This window comes from Drosophila melanogaster, chromosome 3R (assembly GCF_000001215.4).
Source record: "Drosophila melanogaster chromosome 3R".
In the NCBI taxonomy this organism is placed as follows: domain Eukaryota; kingdom Metazoa; phylum Arthropoda; class Insecta; order Diptera; family Drosophilidae; genus Drosophila; species Drosophila melanogaster.
The window spans coordinates 3,521,934-3,544,809 of record NT_033777.3 but is presented as its reverse complement, the minus strand read 5'-3'; the positions used below and the strand labels follow the sequence as shown (position 1 = coordinate 3,544,809).

At 42.8% G+C, this 22,876-nt stretch overlaps 1 protein-coding gene across 1 annotated transcript in view; it reads left to right on the top strand.

The window, feature by feature from the left end:
- The window catches only part of Parp1 (Poly-(ADP-ribose) polymerase 1), a 125,704-nt gene that overhangs the window by 42,245 nt on the left and 60,583 nt on the right, over positions 1 to 22,876 (top strand). Inside the window, exon 4 of the mRNA NM_001110982.3 lies at positions 20,863 to 21,396. Coding sequence (NP_001104452.1) covers positions 20,863 to 21,396 — 534 coding nt within the window. The remainder of the gene's footprint in view (positions 1 to 20,862; positions 21,397 to 22,876) is intronic.

The following is a 22,876-nucleotide window of genomic DNA, read 5'->3' as shown; positions in this document are numbered from 1 at the left end:
TGGAATCATTGTAATGATCGATCTCTTCCATCGTTGTGGAAAGTAGCCAAGTTTGGTGATGGCATTAAGGAGCTGTGTTAGGTAGCGAACTGCAGAATGTGGCAGCTCGATGATCATTTCCGGGGTAATAAGGGCGTAGCCGGGGGTTTTTCGGGCGGAGATTTTTTTAATTATGTTAGATATTTCCTTTGGACAAAACACAATTGCGGTGTGTTGCTGGTGGCAGTTTGCGGTTGGTGTAAGTTTCTCTATATATCGACTCTTAGCGTATTCTTCTTCTTGTTTCAGAGCGTTTTGTCAGCTTCCGTGTGGTTATTTTTAGCTTTTTAGCCATTCTCTAGGTAAGCGTCGTTTTGCGTGAACGAGTTTCTCGATTTATGCGTTAGTCTTTTTCGGATTAATTGTAACGTTTGCGATTTTAGGTGTTGCATTACGAGCTGCTTCCGTTCCAGCTAAACCTGAGTTTTGGGTTTAGCTCAATGTGTGAACTTATATATTTTTTTATACCTGAGCCATTTTGTTTTGTGCGAAGTCAGTCTGTAAGGTGGTTTAACGTTTTCCGCGTACCGGATGAGATGAATTAGTACAGGCGAGTGATCAGATGACAGATCTCTCAGAGCTCTATCCAAACTGCGAGAAATATTTTTTTGTGACTGCGAAGTCAATCAAGTCAGACAGATTTTTGAGGTGTGATGGAAGCAGCATTACGTCGATATGCTTATCATGTAGGAATTGAGCTAGCTCAAATTTGCGCTGTGAAACGCCATTGAATGGTGGTTCGCAGAATTTTGTGTGTTCTTCATGTGAGGTTTGGGACGCGTCATACCTGATTTTAAAACGTCTGCAAAACTAATATTGTCAGTGCTTGGTATAGGCCAGGGAGCGATACTTGTTGGTTTCGAAAAAAGTAATTCTGGATTTGTGTCAGATGGTGTCAGCGCAGCTGTTCCTTGGGGTACCCGTGCCGTGTTCGTTCTTTTGTGGAGACGGGTTTGTATATGGGACAGCTTGAGCAACTCCTTGACCTTTCATGCCTGTTCTTTGAAACAAATACTTTCGGTCTGCAGATGTCGTTGTTTTGTTCAACAAGGTGTTTCCAAAAGACATGGTTGCAGAGGTATTGTAAATTGTTGTACGTTAACCACCTGCTTGAGTCATGGTGATAGAGCAGGTAACGTAAATGCTACTACTTGCTGTTACCGATCGGTTATAGCAATGAGCCCGAATTATTAGATGTTGATGTAATGCTGCTTAATATCCAGGTCTTGCGCCAGGAATTGTCCTCAACTCATCAAAATCCCGCATATCTTTATATTCGAAGATGAGAACTATGCGCTGTGTATTGTCGATTGTACACGTCGATTGAACTCCACTCAGTGGAGTAGCAAAGCTTTTTATTCGTAGCCAGAGTGACGTTCGTGATTGAAGAACTTTAAAAACCGCATTGCTAGACGCATTTTGTGCGTAATCGGACGGGGTTTATCGTAGACTTAAGAAAATACTACAGAAGAAGAACGAATCCTTACACCAGTAAGGAAGCATGTATCTGAAGCATATCAGAAAATGAAGCATATATGACTTGTTGGCTATGTGATAACAAATGCGCTGGTTTTAGCGGCCAAACAAGTGATGACCCAGCTAAGGGCAATAACCTTAAAGCAACGAGATGAAATCGTTTTTGCGCCAAAGGTGGCTTAACCAACAGTTTTGGCGTAGCTAGAGATAGTTTTTGTCGAGCCGATGATGGTTCTTTCAGCTTTGATTAGTAAACCAGTTTTTAAACTGTATGATTCGAAGTTGGCTATTGAGATATATACGGACGTGTCTAAGTTTGGTTTCAACGCAGTGCTGTTGCAAAGGGATAGTCAGTTACATACCGTCATATACACGAGTCGAAAGACGAAGCCGTGTAAGGAAAAATATTACTCATTCGAACTCATTGTAGGAGTCATTGCAGCACTGACAAAATGACGTGTGTATGTCCTGGGAACCAAGTTTAAAATAGTCACAGATTGTAATTCGCGTGCAATGACGATGATAATGAAAAAAGTCCCTTTACAAGACTATGACTACGAAATCGGAAATTGATCAGGAAATTGATTAAAGAAAAGGTATCCAAACGCTCTCAGCCGGGCTGCATATTTTGAATTGAATAAGCTTGGGGAATCTCAGTTGCCTGATGATTGGATGAAGGCAGTCAGAAGTTTAGTTGAACAAAGAGAGAATGCTATGGTCGAGCTCCCCGACTATCAGATACCCCTTTCTTAGCTAGTGTGAATGCGTACTCTAAATTTCATAATTTTTGTGCGATATCGATAGAAAATCTATAGAAAATAGACTAATAAAAATGTGAAAAAATTTCAACAAGTTTTTCAAAAGTGTGGGCGTGGCAATTTTGTGCGGTTTGTGGGCGTTAGAGTGGGCAACATGGATCAGCAAATTTACCCTGCGTCTATGTCTCTAGAATCTGTTGATTTGCAGCTTATCAAAACTATAAGTAGTGTGGCGCACATAGATAAAAGATTTGCACACTTAAAACATCCGACATCACCAGAGCTCTCCCCAACTTGGGCATGCAAAAGCGATGCTCTTTCTCTCTCTCTCTTTAAAGGACCTTGGCTTCTTAATTTATATTGAGAAGCTGTGAGGAGTCTTAAAACTCCCCAAAAATCTCGTGTAGGGGAGTGGCCTAGCAACAGCCGCGATGCAAGGCGGGCAGGGCAAAGCGGAGAGACCGTGAATTAACGGTACCCCGTTAGGCCTTGGACTCGAGCTGGCCAAGGGCACAGAGGTCAACCGGTAACGGTGCGGACGTCGGACATGCGCAAAGAAGACGCACCGTGAACTAACGGTACCGCTCTGGACCTTGGACTCGAGTTGACCAAGGGCACAGAGGTCGGGTCGACCGGTAACGGTGCGTGCACAAAGAGGACGCACCGTTAACTAACGGTACAACTGTTGGACCTTGTACCCGAGCGGGCCGTGCGCAAAAGGGGAAATAACGGGATCCCCGCGGCCTATAAAGGGACGGCGCAAGTCCAGCTCGAGTCACGCGAGGAGCCGTACGTACGCGAGGATAGTCGAGGAGAGTTCCGGCGGTCAGCGCGCAGTCGGAACGGAGTCTGAAGGCGGAGGAGTAGGAATCATTCAGTCAGTCAGCCAGATCGCGCGTGGAAGAAGATAGTGCGTCGGAGCGTTAACGGAAGGAGTTCGGGAGTGAGAACGCGCGGTCAAGTCAGAAGGAAAGAAACAGTGGTAGCATCGGGCGGCAAGAAGCCCGAAGGCCACAGAAGGACGATTACCACAAGCGAGGAGTGATCCTGGGAGTAGAGGAGAAGGATCTGGCGTGTCAGAAATGTTCAGTGCAGTCAATGGCCAGCAAAGGTGGTCCCACGCCAAGCGTTGCCTCGCCCGTGGAAGATAAACCCTGCACCATAACATCCTAAACCCGTTCCGGCCGGCAGAGGGACCTTCAGAAGGGAAGGCAAGAACTTGGCGTGTTCGTAAGGGTCAGTGGAGTCAGTGGTCGGTGCAGGTGGTCCCAGGACGAGCGTTGCCTCGCCCGAGGACGATACACCCTGCCCCATACCATCCTAATCCCTAGTCAAGGAGCAAAAAGGACAACGGAGGCAAGGCGTTGCAGGAGAAACACAGCAGGAGCAGCGAGATCGCCGGAGGAGTTATCCATAAGACTGTTAAATAAACGACTATAATAAGAACCCATTGCTTTTCCTTGGTCGGGCAATCACACAAATCATAAATTTGGTGGGACGAACGCACAAACTCTCTGAGCTAGCCGCTGCAATCCGTAGCGAGTGAAAATAAGAAAATCAGTTCGTTACAAAGCTTTGTTGTGAGTTTGTCTAGGCAAATATAGGCAAATCTACTCTGCGCAGGAATTTTTCTGTATGCTTTCATTTCTGGTAGTGAATTTCACAATTATTATTATTAGTTTTAATGTTTTTTAGGTCTGATATTTATAGCAGTTACTCGTAGAGTAAAAGGGCATACTAGATTCGTTGAATAATATATAACAGGCAGAAGCAAGCATTTACTATATAAAGTATATACATTCTTGATCGCGATCATTAGCCGAGTCGATCTAGCCATGCCCGTCTGTCCGTAAGAACCTCGAAATCTCAGGATCTCTGGAGACAAAGACGCAGCGCAAGTTTGTTGACCCATGTTGCCAGGCCCACTCTAAGGCCAAACCTGCCACGACCACATTTTTGAAAATGTTTAGGACAGTTTTTAGCAGTTTTGCGAGATCTTAATATCAAACGCATCTTAACGATGTTAAAATTAGTTTTATCAACTTTTGTGGCGAAAAAATATTTTATACTTATTTTAGAAAATCTTAAATTTAAAACATCTTAAATTTACTTGTACAACTTTTAACTTTAATCGAAAATTTCAAAAAATTAGACAAACCGCGAAAAAAACATATTTTCGGATGGTTTTTTTTTATTTGTTGTGTTTAAAACAAGTTTGAAAAGCATAGATTTTTTTTATTTGCTTTTATTTATTGAATCTTTTTGAATAAGAACTAACAATAAGTTTTAAAATCTTAACTTAAAAATCTTAGAAATTTTTTCTAAAAAGTTGTTTATTTTTCTAAATGTTCTGAGATTAAACGTCTCTAAAAATTTCTTCGCTGGGTTCGTAGGTCCTTTCGTCGGAGACGTGAACGACTTCTGAGCGGGGTTTTTTTCTTCGTAGGTGGTGGGGTGCGAGGAAAGCTTGCTATGATATTTTTCCATAATTTCTGTGATTGCATTGATGACTGGTGGAATATTTAAGTCTCATTGGATGTTTTCGTTCCGAACGCACCACGGTGCCCCAGTTATGGTTCTCAGAATCTTTGTTTGTGCTCGCTGTTTGATGTCAATATTGCTGATGCTTGTGTTGCCCCATAGCTGTGCGCCATAGGTCCAGATGGGTTTCAATACAGAATTATAGAGTAAGACCTTATGATCCAGGCTGAGGGGAGAGCCAGCGTTGATGAGCCAGTGTAAGTAGTTGGCTTTGAGTTTAAGATGGGTTTTTTCTAGCTTCAATGTGCCTGCGCCATGTGAGTCTTCTGTCAAGGTGTACTCCTCGGTACGTTACCTCATCTGCTTTCGGGAGTGATATGATGTTTAACAAAAGTGTCGGGCAATCTTGTCTGTTTAGCGTAAATGTCACGTGCTTGCATTTTTTCGTTTACTTTTATTCGCCAGTCAGAGAGCCACTTCTAAATGTCTATGAGGTGCAATGCCAGCTGTGCTGTAGCTTGGATTGGGGACCTTGAACTGATAAGGATAGCTGTATTGTTGGCAAACGTGGACACTGTTAGGCGACTGTTTGTAGGAATGTCAGCAGTATAGATGAGGTATAATGTAGGCCCAAGAACGCTGCCTTGGGGGAGTACAGTCATAATTTCGTGGTCAGTGGAAGTGGCAGTGTTGCACCGCACTGCAAACTTTCTGACTTTAGAAGTCTGGGGTTTCCTTCGGGTAAAGCTGTTTTAACTTTAAACATTAGGCCGTCTAGTCAAACTCTGTCGAATGCTTGGGATACGTCTTGAAATACGGCTGTACAATATTCTCGATTTTTAAATGCAGTTCTTATCTCCGTCGTTATTCGATTCACCTGTTCAATGGTTCCCTGGCTTTCGCGAAAGCCAAATTGATGGGCTGGGTTTATATTGTGGGCTCTCAGGTATGGATTCAGTCTGATTAGCAGACATTTTTCGAATAGTTTCGATATACATGGGAGTAGGCTTATTGGTGGTAACTGTGTGGTCCTTACCAGGCTTTGGAATCATTGTAATGATCGATCTCTTCCATCGTTGTGGAAAGTAGCCAAGTTTGGTGATGGCATTAAGGAGCTGTGTTAGGTAGCGAACTGCAGAATGTGGCAGCTCGATGATCATTTCCGGGGTAATAAGGGCGTAGCCGGGGGTTTTTCGGGCGGAGATTTTTTTAATTATGTTAGATATTTCCTTTGGACAAAACACAATATATCGACTCTTAGCGTATTCTTCTTCTTGTTTCAGAGCGTTTTGTCAGCTTCCGTGTGGTTATTTTTAGCTTTTTAGCCATTCTCTAGGTAAGCGTCGTTTTGCGTGAAGGAGTTTCTCGATTTATGCGTTAGTCTTTTTCGGATTAATTGTAACGTTTGCGATTTTAGGTGTTGCATTACGAGCTGCTTCCGTTCCAGCTAAACCTGAGTTGTGGGTTTAGCTCAATGTGTGAACTTATATATTTTTTTATACCTGAGCCATTTTGTTTTGTGCGAAGTCAGTCTGTAAGGTGGTTTAACGTTTTCCGCGTACCGGATGAGATGAATTAGTACAGGCGAGTGATCAGATGACAGATCTCTCAGAGCTCTATCCAAACTGCGAGAAATATTTTTTTGTGACTGCGAAGTCAATCAAGTCAGACAGATTTTTGAGGTGTGATGGAAGCAGCAATACGTCGATATGCTTATCATGTAGGAATTGAGCTAGCTCAAATTTTCGCTGTGAAACGCCATTGAATGGTGGTTCGCAGAATTTTGTGTGTTCTTCATGTGAGGTTTGGGACGCGTCATACCTGATTTTAAAACGTCTGCAAAACTAATATTGTCAGTGCTTGGTATAGGCCAGGGAGCGATACTTGTTGGTTTCGAAAAACGTAATTCTGGATTTGTGTCAGATGGTGTCAGCGCAGCTGTTCCTTGGGGTACCCGTGCCGTGTTCGTTCTTTTGTGGAGACGGGTTTGTATATGGGACAGCTTGAGCAACTCCTTGACCTTTCATGCCTGTTCTTTGAAACAAATACTTTCGGTCTGCAGATGTCGTTGTTTTGTTCAACAAGGTGTTTCCAAAAGACATGGTTGCAGAGGTATTGTAAATTGTTGTACGTTAACCACCTGCTTGAGTCATGGTGATAGAGCAGGTAACGTAAATGTTACTACTTGCTGTTACCGATCGGTTATAGCAATGAGCCCGAATTATTAGATGTTGGTGTAATGCTGCTTAATATCCAGGTCTTGCGCCAGGAATTGTCCTCAACTCATCAAAATCCCGCATATCTTTATATTCGAAGATGAGAACTATGCGCTGTGTATTGTCGATTGTACACGTCGATTGAACTCCACTCAGTGGAGTAGCAAAGCTTTTTATTCGTAGCCAGAGTGACGTTCGTGATTGAAGAACTTTAAAAACCGCATTGCTAGACGCATTTTGTGCGTCATCGGACGGGGTTTATCGTAGACTTAAGAAAATACTACAGAAGAAGAACGAATCCTTACACCAGTAAGGAAGCATGTATCTGAAGCATATCAGAAAATGAAGCATATATGACTTGTTGGCTATGTGATAACAAATGCGCTGGTTTTAGCGGCCAAACAAGTGATGACCCAGCTAAGGGCACTAACCTTAAAGCAACGAGATGAAATCGTTTTTGCGCCAAAGGTGGCTTAACCAACAGTTTTGGCGTAGCTAGAGATAGTTTTTGTCGAGCCGATGATGGTTCTTTCAGCTTTGATTAGTAAACCAGTTTTTAAACTGTATGATTCGAAGTTGGCTATTGAGATATATACGGACGTGTCTAAGTTTGGTTTCAACGCAGTGCTGTTGCAAAGGGATAGTCAGTTACATACCGTCATATACACGAGTCGAAAGACGAAGCCGTGTAAGGAAAAATATTACTCATTCGAACTCATTGTAGGAGTCATTGCAGCACTGACAAAATGACGTGTGTATGTCCTGGGAACCAAGTTTAAAATAGTCACAGATTGTAATTCGCGTGCAATGACGATGATAATGAAAAAAGTCCCTTTACAAGACTATGACTACGAAATCGGAAATTGATCAGGAAATTGATTAAAGAAAAGGTATCCAAACGCTCTCAGCCGGGCTGCATATTTTGAATTGAATAAGCTTGGGGAATCTCAGTTGCCTGATGATTGGATGAAGGCAGTCAGAAGTTTAGTTGAACAAAGAGAGAATGCTATGGTCGAGCTCCCCGACTATCAGATACCCCTTTCTTAGCTAGTGTGAATGCGTACTCTAAATTTCATAATTTTTGTGCGATATCGATAGAAAATCTATAGAAAATAGACTAATAAAAATGTGAAAAAATTTCAACAAGTTTTTCAAAAGTGTGGGCGTGGCAATTTTGTGCGGTTTGTGGGCGTTAGAGTGGGCAACATGGATCAGCAAATTTACCCTGCGTCTATGTCTCTAGAATCTGTTGATTTGCAGCTTATCAAAACTATAAGTAGTGTGGCGCACATAGATAAAAGATTTGCACACTTAAAACATCCGACATCACCAGAGCTCTCCCCAACTTGGGCATGCAAAAGCGATGCTCTTTCTCTCTCTCTCTTTAAAGGACCTTGGCTTCTTAATTTATATTGAGAAGCTGTGAGGAGTCTTAAAACTCCCCAAAAATCTCGTGTAGGGGAGTGGCCTAGCAACAGCCGCGATGCAAGGCGGGCAGGGCAAAGCGGAGAGACCGTGAATTAACGGTACCCCGTTAGGCCTTGGACTCGAGCTGGCCAAGGGCACAGAGGTCAACCGGTAACGGTGCGGACGTCGGACATGCGCAAAGAAGACGCACCGTGAACTAACGGTACCGCTCTGGACCTTGGACTCGAGTTGACCAAGGGCACAGAGGTCGGGTCGACCGGTAACGGTGCGTGCACAAAGAGGACGCACCGTTAACTAACGGTACAACTGTTGGACCTTGTACCCGAGCGGGCCGTGCGCAAAAGGGGAAATAACGGGATCCCCGCGGCCTATAAAGGGACGGCGCAAGTCCAGCTCGAGTCACGCGAGGAGCCGTACGTACGCGAGGATAGTCGAGGAGAGTTCCGGCGGTCAGCGCGCAGTCGGAACGGAGTCTGAAGGCGGAGGAGTAGGAATCATTCAGTCAGTCAGCCAGATCGCGCGTGGAAGAAGATAGTGCGTCGGAGCGTTAACGGAAGGAGTTCGGGAGTGAGAACGCGCGGTCAAGTCAGAAGGAAAGAAACAGTGGAAGCATCGGGCGGCAAGAAGCCCGAAGGCCACGGAAGGACGATTACCACAAGCGAGGAGTGATCCTGGGAGTAGAGGAGAAGGATCTGGCGTGTCAGAAATGTTCAGTGCAGTCAATGGCCAGCAAAGGTGGTCCCACGCCAAGCGTTGCCTCGCCCGTGGAAGATAAACCCTGCACCATAACATCCTAAACCCGTTCCGGCCGGCAGAGGGACCTTCAGAAGGGAAGGCAAGAACTTGGCGTGTTCGTAAGGGTCAGTGGAGTCAGTGGTCGGTGCAGGTGGTCCCAGGACGAGCGTTGCCTCGCCCGAGGACGATACACCCTGCCCCATAACATCCTAATCCCTAGTAAAGGAGCAAACAGGACAACGGAGGCAAGGCGTTGCAGGAGAAACACAGCAGGAGCAGCGAGATCGCCGGAGGAGTTATCCATAAGACTGTTAAATAAACGACTATAATAAGAACCCATTGCTTTTCCTTGGTCGGGCAATCACACAAATCATAAATTTGGTGGGACGAACGCACAAACTCTCTGAGCTAGCCGCTGCAATCCGTAGCGAGTGAAAATAAGAAAATCAGTTCGTTACAAAGCTTTGTTGTGAGTTTGTCTAGGCAAATATAGGCAAATCTACTCTGCGCAGGAATTTTTCTGTATGCTTTCATTTCTGGTAGTGAATTTCACAATTATTATTATTAGTTTTAATGTTTTTTAGGTCTGATATTTATAGCAGTTACTCGTAGAGTAAAAGGGCATACTAGATTCGTTGAATAATATATAACAGGCAGAAGCAAGCATTTACTATATAAAGTATATACATTCTTGATCGCGATCATTAGCCGAGTCGATCTAGCCATGCCCGTCTGTCCGTAAGAACCTCGAAATCTCAGGATCTCTGGAGACAAAGACGCAGCGCAAGTTTGTTGACCCATGTTGCCAGGCCCACTCTAAGGCCAAACCTGCCACGACCACATTTTTGAACATGTTTAGGATAGTTTTTAGCAGATTTGCGAGATCTTAATATCAAACGCATCTTAACGATGTTAAAATTAGTTTTATCAACTTTTGTGGCGAAAAAATATTTTATACTTATTTTAGAAAATCTTAAATTTAAAACATCTTAAATTTACTTGTACAACTTTTAACTTTAATCGAAAATTTCAAAAAATTAGACAAACCGCGAAAAAAACATATTTTCGGATGGTTTTTTTTATTTGTTGTGTTTAAAACAAGTTTGAAAAGCATAGATTTTTTTTATATGCTTTTATTTATTGAATCTTTTTGAATAAGAACTAACAATAAGTTTTAAAATCTTAACTTAAAAATCTTAGAAATTTTTTCTAAAAAGTTGTTTATTTTTCTAAATGTTCTGAGATTAAACGTCTCTAAAAATTTCTTCGCTGGGTTCGTAGGTCCTTTCGTCGGAGACGTGAACGACTTCTGAGCGGGGTTTTTTTCTTCGTAGGTGGTGGGGTGCGAGGAAAGCTTGCTATGATATTTTTCCATAATTTCTGTGATTGCATTGATGACTGGTGGAATATTTAAGTCTCATTGGATGTTTTCGTTCCGAACGCACCACGGTGCCCCAGTTATGGTTCTCAGAATCTTTGTTTGTGCTCGCTGTTTGATGTCAATATTGCTGATGCTTGTGTTGCCCCATAGCTGTGCGCCATAGGTCCAGATGGGTTTCAATACAGAATTATAGAGTAAGACCTTATGATCCAGGCTGAGGGGAGAGCCAGCGTTGATGAGCCAGTGTAAGTAGTTGGCTTTGAGTTTAAGATGGGTTTTTTCTAGCTTCAATGTGCCTGCGCCATGTGAGTCTTCTGTCAAGGTGTACTCCTCGGTACGTTACCTCATCTGCTTTCGGGAGTGATATGATGTTTAACAAAAGTGTCGGGCAATCTTGTCTGTTTAGCGTAAATGTCACGTGCTTGCATTTTTTCGTTTACTTTTATTCGCCAGTCAGAGAGCCACTTCTAAATGTCTATGAGGTGCAATGCCAGCTGTGCTGTAGCTTGGATTGGGGACCTTGAACTGATAAGGATAGCTGTATTGTTGGCAAACGTGGACACTGTTAGGCGACTGTTTGTAGGAATGTCAGCAGTATAGATGAGGTATAATGTAGGCCCAAGAACACTGCCTTGGGGGAGTACAGTCATAATTTCGTGGTCAGTGGAAGTGGCAGTGTTGCACCGCACTGCAAACTTTCTGACTTTAGAAGTCTGGGGTTTCCTTCGGGTAAAGCTGTTTTAACTTTAAACATTAGGCCGTCTAGTCAAACTCTGTCGAATGCTTGGGATACGTCTTGAAATACGGCTGTACAATATTCTCGATTTTTAAATGCAGTTCTTATCTCCGTCGTTATTCGATTAACCTGTTCAATGGTTCCCTGGCTTTCGCGAAAGCCAAATTGATGGGCTGGGTTTATATTGTGGGCTCTCAGGTATGGATTCAGTCTGATTAGCAGACATTTTTCGAATAGTTTCGATATACATGGGAGTAGGCTTATTGGTGGTAACTGTGTGGTCCTTACCAGGCTTTGGAATCATTGTAATGATCGATCTCTTCCATCGTTGTGGAAAGTAGCCAAGTTTGGTGATGGCATTAAGGAGCTGTGTTAGGTAGCGAACTGCAGAATGTGGCAGCTCGATGATCATTTCCGGGGTAATAAGGGCGTAGCCGGGGGTTTTTCGGGCGGAGATTTTTTTAATTATGTTAGATATTTCCTTTGGACAAAACACAATATATCGACTCTTAGCGTATTCTTCTTCTTGTTTCAGAGCGTTTTGTCAGCTTCCGTGTGGTTATTTTTAGCTTTTTAGCCATTCTCTAGGTAAGCGTCGTTTTGCGTGAAGGAGTTTCTCGATTTATGCGTTAGTCTTTTTCGGATTAATTGTAACGTTTGCGATTTTAGGTGTTGCATTACGAGCTGCTTCCGTTCCAGCTAAACCTGAGTTGTGGGTTTAGCTCAATGTGTGAACTTATATATTTTTTTATACCTGAGCCATTTTGTTTTGTGCGAAGTCAGTCTGTAAGGTGGTTTAAAGTTTTCCGCGTACCGGATGAGATGAATTAGTACAGGCGAGTGATCAGATGACAGATCTCTCAGAGCTCTATCCAAACTGCGAGAAATATTTTTTTGTGACTGCGAAGTCAATCAAGTCAGACAGATTTTTGAGGTGTGATGGAAGCAGCATTACGTCGATATGCTTATCATGTAGGAATTGAGCTAGCTCAAATTTTCGCTGTGAAACGCCATTGAATGGTGGTTCGCAGAATTTTGTGTGTTCTTCATGTGAGGTTTGGGACGCGTCATACCTGATTTTAAAACGTCTGCAAAACTAATATTGTCAGTGCTTGGTATAGGCCAGGGAGCGATACTTGTTGGTTTCGAAAAAAGTAATTCTGGATTTGTGTCAGATGGTGTCAGCGCAGCTGTTCCTTGGGGTACCCGTGCCGTGTTCGTTCCTTTGTGGAGACGGGTTTGTATATGGGACAGCTTGAGCAACTCCTTGACCTTTCATGCCTGTTCTTTGAAACAAATACTTTCGGTCTGCAGATGTCGTTGTTTTGTTCAACAAGGTGTTTCCAAAAGACATGGTTGCAGAGGTATTGTAAATTGTTGTACGTTAACCACCTGCTTGAGTCATGGTGATAGAGCAGGTAACGTAAATGTTACTACTTGCTGTTACCGATCGGTTATAGCAATGAGCCCGAATTATTAGATGTTGATGTAATGCTGCTTAATATCCAGGTCTTGCGCCAGGAATTGTCCTCAACTCATCAAAATCCCGCATATCTTTATATTCGAAGATGAGAACTATGCGCTGTGTATTGTCGATTGTACACGTCGATTGAACTCCACTCAGTGGAGTGGCAAAGCTTTTTATTCGTAGCCAGAGTGACGTTCGTGATTGAAGAACTTTAAAAACCGCATTGCTAGACGCATTTTGTGCGTCATCGGACGGGGTTTATCGTAGACTTAAGAAAATACTACAGAAGAAGAACGAATCCTTACACCAGTAAGGAAGCATGTATCTGAAGCATATCAGAAAATGAAGCATATATGACTTGTTGGCTATGTGATAACAAATGCGCTGGTTTTAGCGGCCAAACAAGTGATGACCCAGCTAAGGGCACTAACCTTAAAGCAACGAGATGAAATCGTTTTTGCGCCAAAGGTGGCTTAACCAACAGTTTTGGCGTAGCTAGAGATAGTTTTTGTCGAGCCGATGATGGTTCTTTCAGCTTTGATTAGTAAACCAGATTTTAAACTGTATGATTCGAAGTTGGCTATTGAGATATATACGGACGTGTCTAAGTTTGGTTTCAACGCAGTGCTGTTGCAAAGGGATAGTCAGTTACATACCGTCATATACACGAGTCGAAAGACGAAGCCGTGTAAGGAAAAATATTACTCATTCGAACTCATTGTAGGAGTCATTGCAGCACTGACAAAATGACGTGTGTATGTCCTGGGAACCAAGTTTAAAATAGTCACAGATTGTAATTCGCGTGCAATGACGATGATAATGAAAAAAGTCCCTTTACAAGACTATGACTACGAAATCGGAAATTGATCAGGAAATTGATTAAAGAAAAGGTATCCAAACGCTCTCAGCCGGGCTGCATATTTTGAATTGAATAAGCTTGGGGAATCTCAGTTGCCTGATGATTGGATGAAGGCAGTCAGAAGTTTAGTTGAACAAAGAGAGAATGCTATGGTCGAGCTCCCCGACTATCAGATACCCCTTTCTTAGCTAGTGTGAATGCGTACTCTAAATTTCATAATTTTTGTGCGATATCGATAGAAAATCTATAGAAAATAGACTAATAAAAATGTGAAAAAATTTCAACAAGTTTTTCAAAAGTGTGGGCGTGGCAATATTGTGCGGTTTGTGGGCGTTAGAGTGGGCGTGGCAACATGGATCAGCAAATTTACCCTGCGTCTATGTCTCTAGAATCTGTTGATTTGCAGCTTATCAAAACTATAACTAGTGTGGCGCACATAGATAAAAGATTTGCACACTTAAAACATCCGACATCACCAGAGCTCTCCCCAACTTGGGCATGCAAAAGCGATGCTCTTTCTCTCTCTCTCTTTAAAGGACCTTGGCTTCTTAATTTATATTGAGAAGCTGTGAGGAGTCTTAAAACTCCCCAAAAATCTCGTGTAGGGGAGTGGCCTAGCAACAGCCGCGATGCAAGGCGGGCAGGGCAAAGCGGAGAGACCGTGAATTAACGGTACCCCGTTAGGCCTTGAACTCGAGCTGGCCAAGGGCACAGAGGTCAACCGGTAACGGTGCGGACGTCGGACATGCGCAAAGAAGACGCACCGTGAACTAACGGTACCGCTCTGGACCTTGGACTCGAGTTGACCAAGGGCACAGAGGTCGGGTCGACCGGTAACGGTGCGTGCACAAAGAGGACGCACCGTTAACTAACGGTACAACTGTTGGACCTTGTACCCGAGCGGGCCGTGCGCAAAAGGGGAAATAACGGGATCCCCGCGGCCTATAAAGGGACGGCGCAAGTCCAGCTCGAGTCACGCGAGGAGCCGTACGTACGCGAGGATAGTCGAGGAGAGTTCCGGCGCGAGTTCCGCGGTCAGCGCGCAGTCGGAACGGAGTCTGAAGGCGGAGGAGTAGGAATCATTCAGTCAGTCAGCCAGATCGCGCGTGGAAGAAGATAGTGCGTCGGAGCGTTAACGGAAGGAGTTCGGGAGTGAGAACGCGCGGTCAAGTCAGAAGGAAAGAAACAGTGGAAGCATCGGGCGGCAAGAAGCCCGAAGGCCACGGAAGGACGATTACCACAAGCGAGGAGTGATCCTGGGAGTAGAGGAGAAGGATCTGGCGTGTCAGAAATGTTCAGTGCAGTCAATGGCCAGCAAAGGTGGTCCCACGCCAAGCGTTGCCTCGCCCGTGGAAGATAAACCCTGCACCATAACATCCTAAACCCGTTCCGGCCGGCAGAGGGACCTTCAGAAGGGAAGGCAAGAACTTGGCGTGTTCGTAAGGGTCAGTGGAGTCAGTGGTCGGTGCAGGTGGTCCCAGGACGAGCGTTGCCTCGCCCGAGGACGATACACCCTGCCCCATAACATCCTAATCCCTAGTAAAGGAGCAAAAAGGACAACGGAGGCAAGGCGTTGCAGGAGAAACACAGCAGGAGCAGCGAGATCGCCGGAGGAGTTATCCATAAGACTGTTAAATAAACGACTATAATAAGAACCCATTGCTTTTCCTTGGTCGGGCAATCACACAAATCATAAATTTGGTGGGACGAACGCACAAACTCTCTGAGCTAGCCGCTGCAATCCGTAGCGAGTGAAAATAAAAAAATCAGTTCGTTACAAAGCTTTGTTGTGAGTTTGTCTAGGCAAATATAGGCAAATCTACTCTGCGCAGGAATTTTTCTGTATGCTTCTGGTAGTGAATTTCACAATTATTATTATTAGTTTTAATGTTTTTTAGGTCTGATATTTATAGCAGTTACTCGTAGAGTAAAAGGGCATACTAGATTCGTTGAATAATATATAACAGGCAGAAGCAAGCAGCCTCTGTAGTTTGCTGTGTGATTACCCCCACAGTTTCCGCTCTTCTTCGCGCTTGCATTTTCTTTATTAGCTTGGCAGTGTATGAAGACGTGGATATCTCCACAGACTACACACACTGTGCGAAGTGTGCAATACGATTTCGTATGGCCGTATTATTGGCAGCTCATACATTGTACAGGAGCGTTACGTTTATGAGGCTTTTCTATTGTAATCTTACAGTCCAGAAGGAGCTGAAGTTTATAAATTGGATGAACTTAGTTTTTTTAGATGCTTGTTCTCTGGTTCAAGCTCAATCTTAAAGAGTTGTTGTATCTGCCTGTTTCTGTTTTTGATATTGTGTACGCTTTTGGGGCATCAATGCCCTTCAGTTCTACTTGTAGACCCTTGCTACTTTTAAGCTGGTAGGTGTAAAAGCATGTTTTGTTTGCAGTAAGATAGTTTGTGACTTCTCTGTAGTTTTCCTCCGTTTTCGTTTGAAACTTGGTTTCATTAATAGTACCTCTTATTATACAAATGATATCTTTTCCAATAAGGCCAATCAATGAATTTACCAATCCGTTTGTGCTTTTCTCGCGAATGTGAAGTGGGGGAGGCTTTATTTTCTTTGCTTCGTTATCGACTGTTTTCAGTATCTGCCAGCAAAGCGAATCTGTTGTTGTTTGCGTGCGCTTCATTGTTGATCAATTGTCGTGTATATTTTTTTTCTAAGGCTAAGCTTCCTCTTTTTTTGTTTGTGTTTTGTTTTGCTCGTTGTGTGGCAGTACCGTTTGGCTCTTGCTCGTTTGCTGACTCAGTAAGAGCGTGAGCGGGTGCAGCCAACGGCGAAGTAGAGCGGGCTGTCGGTATTGCTCCAGTTGTTGTTGTTACAGATAGCGGGGCTTGTGTCGGAGCTAGAAGTGCGGGAGAGCTCTTGCTCTCTTCATGATTTGTTGGTACAAGAAGGTTCGTTGGGTTTTGGGTTATTGGCCGCTCGTTGTCTGCGTTTGCAAGTGTCGCGAAGACATAAGAAAAGTACGCGTTGTTACGTTGAATTGAGAGCCGGCATTCGTCTTGCTTGCGCTGACGCTGAGCGCGAGTATCGCTCTGGCTCATATTTTTATTATTGAATTATTCAAGTATTGTTTTTTTCTTTGTTTTTTATTTTTTTGTTAAGCGATCTTGCATCGCATAGATGCTTGAATCACAAAATCGGTTTCGGATTACACAGAGAGTGCGCTTACACCCGATCGCTTCGACGACTGGTATACAATTGATAGATAGCATTTGGAAATGCGTTTTCAGGTTTTTAGGTTTTTCCTTAAATGGGAAAACGACTATCAGATACCCGTTACTCAGCTAATGTGAATGCGAACGCAAAATGTATCATTTTTCTGGGATATCGATAAATATTGGCGAATAAATTGAGAAAAATTGTTCCAAAGTGTGGGTGTGACCTGTTTGGCGACTTAAGATCAAGAGTGGGCGTGGGAAAAAATTATTTGTTAAATCGATAGAAATTTACACGACTAGTAAAAATGAAAAAAAATCTCAGGAACTATAAGAGCTAAAAGTTTAAATTCAGCATACAGATTCTAGAGACAAAGACGCAGTGCAAGACCCACGTTACCACGCCCTGAAACCGGCCAAACCAACCAAGCCCACATTTTGGAACCATTTTTCAATAATTTAATCAGTGTCGTAAATTTTTATCGTTTATGCCGCGCCCGCTCTAACGCTTTTAAGCCCCCAAACCAGTCAGATTGCAACTTTATTGGCCAAAACTCCGAATTTGTGAAATGGTTTTTTGGATCAAAATTGGTTTCGTCCCGAAAATCGTTTTCTAGCACAAGCAAGCAATAATATGCTTTTATTTAAAGATTTATTACGATCTCAGTTTTACGAGAGCGGAGAGAGTGCCATCACCAAAAAAGTGGTTGCATAGTGCAAAGAACTCCCTCCGAACCGGCTTTCCATTGTAAACTTTCTTACGTTCTTTTGTTTTGGCTAACGTTATCTCCGATCGGGCTCCGCTCTGTTTGCCATGTTTCCTGAGGTCCATGTACGTGCCCAAGCTTATCGCACTTCGTGACGCTTCTTTGTTCACTACTTTCTTCGCCAGTCTTCCTACTCTTTACAATGGCTATTATCTGGAATCCATCGCAACTCAACTGTTCTCCCGCTGCTGGCTCTTGTGTAGCCGTCTGAGCCGCCAGCTTTATCTACTCAGGCCTGCTCCCCGTTCCTTCCGCAAACACGTGAACTGTTCCGCCGCACCGTATGCATACGTCGTAGCTGCTGTAAACGTGGCTGGTCGACTCTTGTTTGATTCTCGGAGGCCTCTATCTCCTCTACTTCTTCTGGCAGCTTGAGGAACTGTGTTAGCGTCTCGAATTCCGTTCTGCGCGTATGTGGTTTTATTTTCTTTTGAAGTTCCGGTAGATCCGGTCAAGTTTTTCTTTCTTCGATAGCTGAAACGGCATCGTCTGGTCGAGCTGGTCTTTCTGGATTCCGCAACCGGTGGCCCATTGCTCCATCTTGCTCAAGAATTCTAACGGGTTGCTCGAGCCTTAAAAGCGGATACCCCAGTTTTGTACCCGGTCTACGATTCCCGTTTCGCCTCTCCGCTCCATCTTCTGGTCCATTTCCTCTTACTGCTCCGCTACCTCGGTTACTACTATTCATGGTATCGAATTGCGTGCTGGACTTTTCTCCTTATTGTATTTACACCTTAGCTCCGAGAGTCTCTATATAACTGCTCCGCTCTGCTCCGGGCTTTGCGCGAATGCTGCCAATAACCCTCTTAATTTCTTTTTTCTCCCTGACGTGTCCAATCCGAACTCGGCTGCGTATCCCGTTAGTTTGTCCTTCGCTGCTAGGTAAACCAAGCTCTACATTTCTCTCTCGGTGTCGGTCTCCTTGCAACCCCTACACCTGCTCGGGCGCCACTGTGTCTATCTGTAAGTGTTTGTATATGGGATGTCCAGGATTCGTCTCAGGAATTTATATTATTTGGTTCAGGTGGAGTTGCTATAAGAAAATCCGAGCCGGTCCTAAGAAGAAGACGTGGAAATTATACAGTAATTGGTTATACGGTCTTTATTCGTGCGTAGTTAATAGGTTTACAATAGTCTTCAAGGCGGCGGCTGTCTTCGTGGTCAGCCTCAGGATCGTCCTGAGGATTCCTCAGGATTCGCACCAAATCCCGAGGTGGGAGCCCATGAGCCTTCTTGGGAGTTTCCAAATGTCTGTGAACGGCAAAGAATTGGAGAGGCTGTTGAGGTTTACCAGTTAGAGGGGAACGATTGAGAGGCCCTTTAGGTCTACCCTGGGGAGAAAGGTTTGAGAGGCCGTGCAGGTCTACCAAAGTGATGATGGTTTGAGAGGCCTTTCAGGTCTACCAAGGTAAGAATGGTTAGAGAGGCCGGTCATGTCTACCAAAGTGAAATGATTTGAAGAGGCCGCGGTCTGGTCTACCAAAGTGAGAAGATTTAGATTCATGTTTGACGTACCAGGCTTGGGGGCTTGTTTATATTCAAATATTTTTAGTTCATGTTTTTTTTTTTGTTTTCTATCTTTATTTTATGTGTCTTCAATATTTTCTCTCACACATATTTTATGTTTTATTATTATTTCTTTTTATTTTATCTCGATGTGCGCATTCTGCTGCGTAATTTTTACTAGGTTGGCGCTCGAGAACGTCACTCTCCAGGTTTTATCCCCATCATCGATGAGGCACGCTATTTGCTTGCCGTATCTCGTTTACTGCCCCTGCTGATAGCTGCGCACCTGCTGCGATGTTCGAGCACCACCTGTTCTGGCTCGCCGTGGGGATGTCCAGAATATCTTCCGACGTAGCTTGCCTCATTGATCGAGTCGTGCTGCGCAGTCCCCGAGTTTGGGCATGAGGTTGTTAATGATCGTCCGCGTGGTGTTGGTATTGGGGTATCCTCGGGGTGTGGGCGTATTGACGTCGGGTGAAGATGGTCGCGCTGGCGTCTGTTCCGTCCGTTTCCTCGCCGCGCTCAGCATCGCTGTTGCATCCACTAGACTGGCAGTACCAGTGGCGGCCGCCATCCTTCGGTGCGTCTCCTGGAACGTTCGAAGGCTGTCTTGCAGACGCTGTATCTTGTTGCATGCAATACGTCATTTATTACTCATATTGTAGTGTCACCTGTTTAGTGTTAAAAAGTGATTTAGTGATGATCTCTATCGGTCCTAAGTGAACTACATAACAGGGTTTTTATACCCGTTACTTGTAGAGTAAAGAGGTTTACTAGATTAGTTGAAAAGTATGTAACAGGCAGAAGGAAGCGTTTCCAACTATATAAAGTATATATATTGTTGAACGGGATCAATAGCCGAGTCTATCTAGCCATGTCTGTCCGTATGAACGCCGAGATCTCAGGAACTATAAAAGATAGAAGGTTGAGATTTAGCCTACAGATTCTAGAAGCAAAGGCGCAGCTCGAGCTTGTTTACCTATGTTGCCACGCCCACTCTAACCCCCACAAACCGCACAAAACTGCCACGCCTACACTTTTGAAAAACGTGTTGATATTTTTCTTATTTTTATTAGTCTATTTATTTATGTTTTATCAATTTTTAAAATAACGTTTTGCCACGCCCACTCTAACTCCCAAAACTGTGACGCCCACATTTTTTAATAAGTTTTTTATGTGTTTTCAAAATTTAATTAGTCTTGTTAAATTCTATCGATTTGCCAAAAAAACAAAAACTTTGACACGGCCATCCTAACTTTTTCTCATTTATTTCTCGGACTTACAAGTTGATAACTTATTAAACATAACTGGGTCTATGTGTAAGCTAATGACTCAATATGTACGCAAATTATGTTTTATTTTGACGATTTTGTCGATGATAAAATGGACTTAGTGCGCGATACGTATTTCGCACAAGATTTTTTTTCGGAATAAGCTGGAATAAAAAAAATGGAATGAGTGTTGATGCCAAAATGCTCTAACAAACAAACTATATATTTTCATTTGGTACATATAATTCTTAGAAATAGCTAATACAAAATACTAGACCAACATGACATTTTCAATTGAGGCACTTCCAGCGTTATGACACTGAGCGTTACACGTGCATATATTGATTTGTGTAAAAAAATGTTTAAAAGCTTCCAGAACAATCGGCTTGTAAGTTTACTTACTAATACTTACTTACTTAATTATTTCTTGCCAGTACTATATTATAAAGGCAAATGAAGGCAAAGTCGATTAAAAATTTCTGACCGGCGGGGGGCATTCGACTACTAACTTAATAATATTTTGTAAATTATATATACATTTTTTTGTTTTTCAGACCAATAAAATCTGAAGAACTACCAGATACAAAAAGAGCTAAGATGGAATTATCAGATACAAATGAAGAAGGAGAAAAGAAACAACGCTTAAAAGATCAAAATGATGCCTACTTCAGGTTTCGCGATGACATTAAAAATAAAATGAAGAAGAAAGACATTGATATACTTCTAAAGTTTAATAATCAACAACCTGTAACTGGTGACACAGAAAAGTTATTTGATCAAACTGCCGATTTACTGACATTCGGAGCTATTGAATCATGTTCTGAATGCAACAGCTGTCAGTTTATTGTTAATAAATCTGGATATATATGTAATGGAAATCATTCTGAGTGGACCAAATGTAACAAGCTGCTAAAAGAGCCAACAAGATCGGCATGCATAGTGCCAAAAGAACTTAAAGCATTATATAATTTTTTGAATACCGTGAAAGAAATTCCATCTACACGGATCTTTAATAACTTTCCTCCCAATAAAAGTACCTTTTCTAGAAGTCTTTTGAAAACGAATAAAAACAATGATGTTTTGGTTAGGTATGTATTAAAAATATGCTATGAAAAATAATTTAGATATAAAATGAGAAGAAAATTTAAAATTGTTCAAAAGTGTGGTCGTAACCGTATTGGTCGTTTTGTTGGTAAAAGGAGGGGCGTGGCCACAGTGTTTTTGGTGTACCGATTAAAATTAGCTAGACAAACAATACGCTCTCAATTTTAGGCGTGCGGAGAAAGGGAAATTTTTGGTCTTCACCAAAAAAGTGGATGCATAGTACAAAACTGATGTTACACATCTTGTTATTCTAATGTATTTGATTATACCCTGTAATGCATATGCAACCCCTTTAGAGGGAGGGAACTAATCAGCACTGTCAGAAATAAGAATATGCAGAATATCGTTTCTTTTTATTTCAAAACTTCTAAGGATAGAAATAATTTTATATTACCTAAATTTATTAAAATCAAATTAGTTTAAAGTTCTTGAATTTTAAGTTGATATTTATCTTTATAGTTGTTGTCGGGTCACGCAGCCGCCAGCAATTCCCAAATTTATTATTCGTTTACATTCGAACTTCGGAGCCACATTTAGCGCTACGGAACCTCAGCTGTCCATTATCTTTCGTTATCTAAGCTCCTCTTTCTCGCTCTCTCTCATGCAGTCTCGCACCTACACCTTAGCGTTCTGCTGTTCGCTCATTATTCATTCGCTTTCGTAGCTTGTACATATCTCAAAATGTCGCTTGTTAAACCCATAACAAACATTTCGTTTGAAATCGCTAAGTAACACACTTTCACACACGCTTTCGATTGAAGTCAATTTATTACCAATATTCCATACAATAATTAGTAGTCAGTCTTGCCGTTGACACACCGCGCCGTCCGCACTAGAGTAAATTGTCTTCTTTCTCTTACCGCTATGTAACGGCGCCGCTTTTCCGATGCTTGGTTGTTTGCAACTCTGGTCGCCACCACCCTTACTTATTAACAAGTTTTAGCTTTAATGGCTGGATCCCAAGTTTACTCCTGTGAACCCTTCGATTTCTACAATGCTGTTCTGTCTTTCTATCACAATAAATTCCGTCATGCCTAAGTTTGATGTAAGTTTTTTCTGGAACAAATAAAATCGATATGGATTTCCTTTCCCCCTTCTTTTGTCGGTTATCTTTTTTCGCTTACATTTTTCAAAGGTCCAAGGTTCTTCCCAATGCCTGGCCTTTTTTTCACGGATAACCCTGTTGAACATAAGGACCAACTTTTGGATTTCCGCTTTGTAGTTTTTCCCATTGTCGTATACTATTTTTAGGCGCTTTACAAGGGTTCTGTTCATGTTTTCAACTTTTCCGTTTGTTTGCGGTCGGTCAATACGGTGTTTTTAAAAATTCTTCAATTCATCCTCGCTAACGTAATAGCTTCCATTATCCGTTCGTAGGTACAAAAGATATCTTTTATGGGAAACCGGGCTAGCATCGGCAATCACCAGCGAAATATGATCGAAATATGATAGCTTGGGTACCTT